At 37.7% G+C, this 8,748-nt stretch overlaps 1 protein-coding gene across 1 annotated transcript in view; it reads left to right on the forward strand.

Annotated features, from left to right (window-relative positions):
- Window positions 1-8,748, forward strand: part of FRAS1 (Fraser extracellular matrix complex subunit 1) — a 455,628-nt gene that overhangs the window by 391,680 nt on the left and 55,200 nt on the right. The window contains exon 59 of the mRNA XM_011941729.1: window positions 4,901-5,106. Coding sequence (XP_011797119.1) covers window positions 4,901-5,106 — 206 coding nt within the window. The remainder of the gene's footprint in view (window positions 1-4,900; window positions 5,107-8,748) is intronic.

An 8,748-nucleotide genomic window follows, 5' to 3' on the forward strand; every position in this document is an offset into this window, starting at 1 on the left:
ACACACACACACACACACACACACACACATGCATGCATCCAAAATGACGGTAATTTTAGAGCCAGGTTTATGAAGGCACAACTTACATAAATGAAAGTCCATCGTCCTTAGTGTATAGTTCTATGAGTTTTGACAAATGCATACAGTGATATGCCCACTACCACAATCAAGATGTTGAACAGTTCCAACACTCTACAAAATTCTCTCATGCCCCTTTGTTGTCTGTGTCTCCTTAGTCACCAGGCCTGACAACCACTAATCTGTTTTCTGGCCCTAAAGTTGTGCCTTTTCCAAAATTTCATAAAAATGTAATCATGTTAATATCTACCATTTTGCATCCGGTTTCTTTCACTAGAAAATGCATTTGAGACTCATTCATGTTATTGTATATGTGAGTAGTTCATTCCATTTATTGCTGAGTAGCTTTTCATTGTATGGATATACCACCATTTGTTTACTCACTTATTGAATGATATTTGGGTTGTTCAAGATTTTGATGTTTAAATTGCATTGTTTTCCTACTTTTATTGCATTGTTGTAGATTCTGGACAAACATTTATATTTTGCAAATATTTTATCCAAGTCTGTTGCTTGTCTTTTTTTCTGTAAACAAACGTCCTAAGAGTAATCATTTTTCATTTTGAAGTAGCCTCATTTATCATTTTTCTATTATGGATCATATTTTTAGTGTTGTATCTAAGAAATCTTTTCCTAACCCAAGGTTACATAGATGTTCACCTGTTTTCTTACAGAAGCTTTATAGCTTTAAGTTTTACATTTTGGTTTGTAATTCACAAAATGGTAACTTTTACACCATGAACAAGATTATGACATTTATATTATCTCATGTTGCATGTTACTTCAAAGTTTACAAAGCAATCCATTAAGCCTTATCTCACTTGCTCATAACCCCATGCTCTTTCTTCTGTTTCTATTTAGTGGATAATGAAACTGAGAATCAGAAGAAATAGGTCACCCAATGTCTAGTATCTAGAGGAACGAGCATGCATTCTCAGACTTTTGACTCCAAGTTCATCCTCCTTGCATTATGCTACATGGTTTTATTTGGTGTAGAAGTAGAATCAGTGGCAATTTTATTTCTTAGTAAACAAGAAAGTAAAACAGAAAGAAGAAAATTCAGCTATGCTTTTTATTCTTAAAATAGTTTCTTATTCTTTGGCATGAAATGACCATTAATTTCCCTCTGATGAAGTGGAAAATGAATACAAAGTCAGAAGTCCTGAAATATAATCCTAATCCCACCACTTCCTAGGTCTTTGGCCTTAGGCCAGAAGCTTAAGGTTACTAAGCCTCATTTTGCTCATCTATAAATAATGAAAATAACTACCTTACAAGATTGTTGTGAGGATTAAATTAGAGAAAGTATGTGAAAATACCTACTGTAATACATGACACACAGTAGATTTTATTACATGTTGATTTCTTTTCTTCCTGACATACCTGTCATTATCACACTTACCAATGAGACTCCAATAACACATAGAGTACTCATTGATCAACACAGAAAATTATATTTAAATATTTTTCAGTATTTTATTGATGAGCAATGGGTTTGTCAACTTAGGAAACTGATACGTTAAGCAAAAATTTTCTTTTTCTTTCAGAGAAGCTACAGCAATATGTGTTTAATCAATAACTTATCCCAGAGAAAGAAATCCGAAAACCTATTTCAGTAACCCAGTGTAGCATTCAGTATTTACTTCTTCTGGTTATCTTTCTTCCTAGTAATAATGAACTTTGGTTGAGTCCATTCAGTGTGAACATTCTAGGGTAGAAAGATATTAAGTATTATCTCTCATCCTTACAACAGACCTTTAACTTGCGAAACCAAGTTTGAATAATTTGAGTAGAATTACACAGAGAGAAGGTGATGAAGCTGGAGTTAAAATCCAGGTCTGTTCTAGCCAAGTCCAGTCTTCTGGTTTCATATCCTACTACGCCGACTCTTCACATTTCACTTTCAGCTGGCCACTGCCCTCTGTATAACAATGCTAACCATCACATAAGAATCTTACAAAGTCAACTCTCAGCCTTCTGCAGTGATCTTAGCTCCTTTCATTCTTTTCCCACTAGACTGATTTCAGGATCTTGAATCATCTAAGTAGCTCATCTTATAACATTTACCTGTTCTCACCTGCCTTTGCTGTGCTGGTACCTGGAATTAGACTAGGGTTTGGGCATGAGTAATGCTGACTGGGCAACATTAGAAAGTCCTGTAGCTGCTACGGCACCACACTCCTGTGTGTGCATCTGTGGCAAACATACTCATTAACTCATGAAACAAAGGCAGGATTTATCCTAAATGTCTGACTTAACTATTGCCAGTAAAGAGGCTGTTGCGTTCCAGGCACTGGCATTTACATTCACTTTATCAGTTACTAAGACGATTAGCGAGGTAACAGTGTTTATAGGACATTTTCTATACCTAGCACTGGTGATCAACATGGTATGGGATACAGAGTAGTGGAGAGCAGAGTCCCATAATCTATTTTAGGATCCAAGACTTCCATAAATAAAAAGATAACTGTAGCTTGGCCACGCACAATAAGTGTTCTATGAGCAGTGCTGACACAAAATGCATTATACCCAATGTGAGCCCACAACGCCATCAGCAGGTAACCTCCATTTCATATTGAGGCAGCCCATCAGTGTGGAAAAAGAGGGGCCCTGCAGTCAGAGGAAGTTGATTCTCAGAGCCAGTGCTATCACTTCCTGAGGATTATACTGCCTTATGGGGTTGCTGACAGAATAACATTAAATAATACATATGAAAACCTTTAACACAATGCCTGACTTACAACATAAATCCCCTGTGCTAAATCTCTTCCTGAAATTCCCCTTGTTGTATATGTCTCTTGCCTCAGTCTCCCACTGGTCTGGGGTCTTCTTAAAGGGAGGGATTATTTCTGGGCACGTAATTAGAAGACGTGTCCACTTCCTTTTCTTTTTTTTTCTCTCTCTCCTTGCTTTTTTTTTTTTTTTGGCAGACAGGGATAGAAGTGAGAGTGAATGTCTCATTAAAAAGGAAAAAAATAGTATTTTATAGCTCAAGATGAATTTGCAGTTGATTCATGCATGACCAAACCTAAACATAACCACTTCAGCCTTTAACTTTCTCATCTGACTTGAGGCCTGTCAGGCCAGCAAGAGAAAACAATCTGAAGCTTCAGATGTCTGCTGGGAGAGGAAAAGCTTCCCTGCTTGTGTTGCTTTTTCCCTGGCAACAAGCTTCCTTCTTGTCCTCCTATGCTATGCGGTGTCATTGGCATCCGCCTTTTAAAAGCTGCACAGGCCATTTCACTAAGTTACAGAGCCCTAACTGGTTAGGCCTAAAGTTGTTAATTTTCCTTTAGGTATAGTGTTCTTTTTAGCAGTATCATCTGACTTTTCATTTAGCAATGATTAGTAACTATTAAGCTTAGTTCATGTGATGGGATGGTTTTATTTTTGCCAGGACCAACAGTTCTGGAGTCACAGAGAGTTTTCTATACATTGACTTGGAGAATGCTTGGGTGCTTATCACCTCTCCTCTCATTCCCCCAACTCCACCAGTCCCCAAACACACACCTTTCCTTCCTTTCTGGATTGGTGGGGTGTGTCCAGGAGGCAGCCAGGAAATTGGTGATTACAGCTAACCCAAAGACTAATTCTGACCCAGGAGGCTTTCACATATGATTCTTTGCCTTATTCATGAATAAATTAATAACCAGCAGTCAACAAAATGTTAACCTCAGAAGGGCAAATGCCTTAATACAGAGCATTACAGTAGGCATAGTAGGAAAAAAAATGATTCTTCATATTGAGAATTCTGGAGTTAGGAAGAAAATAGAAACCATAATATGTTAATTCCTACCAAATTTTGAGTTCTCGCTATAAACCAGATACTATATTGAGTACCATGCATTTATTATCTCATTAAATTCAATTCTACCAACAATTCTATATTAGATATTAATATTTCCAATTTATATATGAAAAATATTCCAAAGTTTGGAAAGTCTGAGTAACTTGCCCTGTTTCACACAACTGGTAAGTAGAAGGGCTGGGATGGAAATTCAGGTCTGTTTCCTCCTAAGTCCTTGTTTTTAACCATGATTTAACTGTGGTCTCATCCTTAAGTCAAAGGAGGATTTGAGTTATAAAAGAAGAGGCATCTAGTGCGTACCTGTAGTCCCAGCTACTTGGGAGGCTGAAATTTAGTCTATGGATGTGCTTTGTTTGTCCCAAATAGTTTTGGCTTATACAAAATTTCTTTTCACTATTTTATTTGTTTGCTATTTTTGAATTTAGGAGCTATGTCATAAAAATCCACATCTCTGACTTCATTTGGAAATAAGATCTGACAACAAAAGACTGGCGCTTTTCAAACATGGCCTGCTCTTTCCTTTACACTCATGTCCCCCTCTTCCCTATTATCCCTGTGGCCCCAAGATCAATGTGAGTGGCCATTTAGCACCAGACTTGCACTGCTGTTTTCCTTACTTTAGCCCTAGGAGGACAGTGAAGTCTTTTGAGTACCCAAGTAACAATCAAAATTTTTCTTACACCATCAAAATTTTTCTTACAATTATCCCATTTATTGACTTGCATTACCTGCTCATATTTGAGATGGTAACTGCATTTTGAAGTTGTACAAAGATAGGTACAAAATTGATCTGTTCTATTTCATCGGATGCACACTTATAGTAGAAGCAGTTCCCTTGTCCTGAGAGCAACCACCATGCTTTGGAATCTGCTTACCACCTGTGATTTATCAGCCTACCTTGGCCTTTGGTGGAGCTCACCTGCCAAAGTAGCTGCTGAAGGCTGACAAGGACCATGGCCACTGCTTCCCTGTCTTACACGAACGGTGACTTTGTCTTTCTGTCTGCCCACCCAGTGCCCAGCATGCAGTTTGCCAAGGATTTGCTCCTAGTGAAGGAGAAGGAGGGTGTCCTGCATGTCCCCATCACTCGGAGCGGAGACCTGAGCTATGAGTCATCAGTGAGGTGCTATACTCAGAGCCATTCCGCTCAGGTCATGGAGGACTTTGAGGAAAGACGAAATGCAGATTCTTCACGGATTACATTTCTGAAAGGGGACAAAGTAAGTGGATTGCTGGTGGCTGAAAGATGGGATTCTCTTCTTATCTTTATTTGTCTGTAATGAAGTCATTTATATAAATTCCAAAAATTCTCCGAATTTTCATACTATGGTTGACCCTTGAACAATGCAGGGGGCAGGGGTGCCAACTCCCAACATAGTTGAAAATTTGTGTATAACTTTTGACTCACACAAAACTTAACTACTAATAACCTACTGTTGACTGAAAGCCCTACCAATAAATAAATAGTTGATTATCACATTTTTATGTGTCATATGTATCATATACTACATTCTCACAACAAAATAAACTAGACAAAAATGTTATTAAGAAGAGAATATTAAGAAGAGGAAATATATTTACCATTCAATTAGTGGAATAGTGGATCATCATAAAGGTCTTCATCCTCATTGTCTTCATTCTCATTGTCTTCATATCGAATAAGCTGAAGAGAAGGAGGGAGAGGAGGGTCTGTCTGAGGAGTAGAGAGACAGAAAAAAATCCGTATCTAAGTGCACCAACACAATTCAAACCTGTGTCATTCAAGGGTCATCCATAATTGATAATATTTTTAATGATGTCATCTATTCCTTCTTTGGCTCCCACTTACAATCAAATACACATATCATTGGTTGAGTTGAGAAGTTTAGCCGATGTGTGACATATTTGGAACTTAGCAGAATCAACTGAGTTCTGCTCTTATTACCACCTCTTAATCTCATACTACGTTAGAGATGAATATACTCCACTGATGTTACTTTGAGAGCAAGAGACAGCCCTCTACCTGGACCCCTGTCCCAGGGAAACATACATCCCAGTATAGGACCAAATAGGCAGATGTTGAGCAAATTCAAGTCAGCAGAGTATTCTCTTGACAATGTACATGAAATCTCATGCATATGCACCTAGAAACTCACTACTAAAGCCAATGGAAAGCAAAACAGGGGCTGCAATCCTACTCTCTGATAAAACAGACTTTAAACCAGCAAAGATAAAAAAAGACAAAGAAGGGCATTACGTAATGGTAAAGGGATCAATACAATACAAAGTTAACAAGAGTTAACTTTCCTAAATATATATGCACCCAGTACAGGATCACCCAGATTCATAAAGCAAGTTCTTAGAGACCTACAAAGAGATGTAAACGCCAACACAATAATAGTGGGAGACTTTAACACCCCACTGTCAATATTAGATCAATGAGACAGAAAATTAACAAGGATATTCGGTATTCGGGATTTGAACTCAGCTCTGGACGAAGCAGACCTAATAGACATCTACAGAACTTTCCACCCCAAATCAACAGAATATACATTCTTCTCAGCACCACATTGCACTTATTCTAAAGCTGACCACATAATTGGAAGTAAAACACTCCTCAGCAAATGCAAAAGAACAGAAATCATAACAGCCTCTCAGACCACAGTGAAATCAAACTGGAACTCAAGATTAAGAAACTCACTCAAAACCACACAACTACATGGAAACTGAACAACCTGCTCCTGAATGACTCCTGGGTAAATAATGAAATTAAGGCAAAAATAAATAAGTTCTTTGAAACCAATGAGAACAAATACAACATAACAGAATTCCTGGAACACAGCTAAAGCCACGTTTAGAGGGAAATTTATAGCACTAAATGCCCACAAGAGAAAGTGGGAAAGATCTAAAATTGATACCCTAACATCACAATTAAAAAGAACTCGAGAAGCAAGAGCAAACAAATTCAAAAGCTAGCAGAAGACAAGAAATAACTAAGATCAGAACAGAACTGAAAGAGATAGAAACATAAAAAACCCTCCAAAAAAAAAATGAAATGAATCCAGGAGCTAGTTTTTTTAAAAAAGGTTAACAAAATAGACCATTAGCTAGACTAATAAAGAAGAAAAGAGAGAAAAATCAAATAGACACAATAAAAATTGATAAAGGGGATATCACCACTGATCCCACAGAAATACAACTACCACCAGAGAATACTATAAACACATCTATGCAAATAAAGTAGGAAGCCTAGAAGAAATGGATAAATGCCTGGACACATACACCCTCTCAAGACTAAACCAGGAAGAAGTTGAAACCCTGAATAGACCAGTAACAAGTTCTGAAATTGAGGCAGTAATTAATAGACTACCAACCAAACAAAGCCCAGGACCAGACGGATTCACAGCTGAATTCTACTAGAGGTACACAGAGGAACTGGTACCATTACTTCTGAAACTATTCCAAACAATAGAAAAAGAGGGACTCCCTCCTAACTCATTTTATGAGGCCAGCATCATCCTGATACCTAAATGTGGCAGAAACACAGCAAAAAAAAATTTCAGGCCAACATCCCTGATGAACATCGATGCAAAAATCCTCAATAAAATACTGGCAAACTGAAACCAGCAGCACATCAAAAAGCTTACCCACTGTGATCAAGTTAGCTCCATCCCTGGGATGCAAGGCTGGTTTGATGTACGCAAATCAGTAAACATAATCCATCGCATAAACAGAACCAATGACAAAACCCCATGATTATCTCAATAGATGCAGAAAAGGCCTTTGACAAAATTCAACACCTTCAGGATAAAAACTCTCAATAAACTAGGTATTGATGGAACATATCTCAAAATAATAAGAGCTATTTATGAAAAACCCACAGCCAATATAATATTGAATGGGCAAAAGCTGGAAGCATTCCCTTTGAAAATCTGCACAAGACAAGGATGCCCTCTCTCACCACTCCTATTCAATATAGTATTAAATGTTCTGGCTAGGGCAATCAGGCAAGAGAAAGAAATAAACGGTATTCAAATAGGAAGAGAGGAAGTCAAATTGTCTCTTTTTGCAGATGACATGATTGTATATTTAGAAAACCGCATTGTCTCAGCACAAAATCTCCTTAAGCTGATACGCAACTTCAGTAAAATCTCAGGATACAAAATCAATGTGCAAAAATCACAAACATTCCTATACACCAATAACAGACAAACAGAGCCAAATCATGAGTGAACTCCCATTCACAATTGCTACAAAGAGAATAAAATACCTAGGAAAACATCTTACAAGGGCCATGAAGGACCTCTTCAAGGAGAACTACAAACCACTGCTCAAGGAAATAAGAGAGGACACAAACAAATGGAAAAATGTTCCATGCTCATGGATAGGAAGAATCAATATCATGAAAATAGCCATACTGCACAAAGTTATTTATAGATTCCTTGCTATCCCCATCAAGCTACCATTGACATTCTTCACAGAATTAGAAAAAACTACTTTAGATTTCATATAGAACCATAAAAGAGCCCGTATAGCCAAGACAATCCTAAGCAAGAAGAGCAAAGCTGGAGGCATCACACTACCTGACTTCAAACTATACTACAAGGGTACAGTAACCAAAACAGCATGGTACTGGTACCAAAACAGAGATATAGACCCATGGAATAGAACAGAGGTTTCAGAAATAATGCCACACATCTACAACCATCTGATCTTTGACAGACCTGATGAAAACAAGCAATGGGGAAAGGATTCCCTACTTAATAGTGTTGGGAAAACTGGCTAGCCATATGCAGAAAACTGAAACTGGACCCCTTCCTTACACCTTATACAAAAATTAACTCAAGATGGATTGAAGACTTAAACGTAAGACCTAAAACCAT

This window comes from Colobus angolensis, unplaced genomic scaffold, assembly GCF_000951035.1.
Source record: "Colobus angolensis palliatus isolate OR3802 unplaced genomic scaffold, Cang.pa_1.0 Scaffold200, whole genome shotgun sequence".
Lineage (NCBI taxonomy): Eukaryota > Metazoa > Chordata > Mammalia > Primates > Cercopithecidae > Colobus > Colobus angolensis.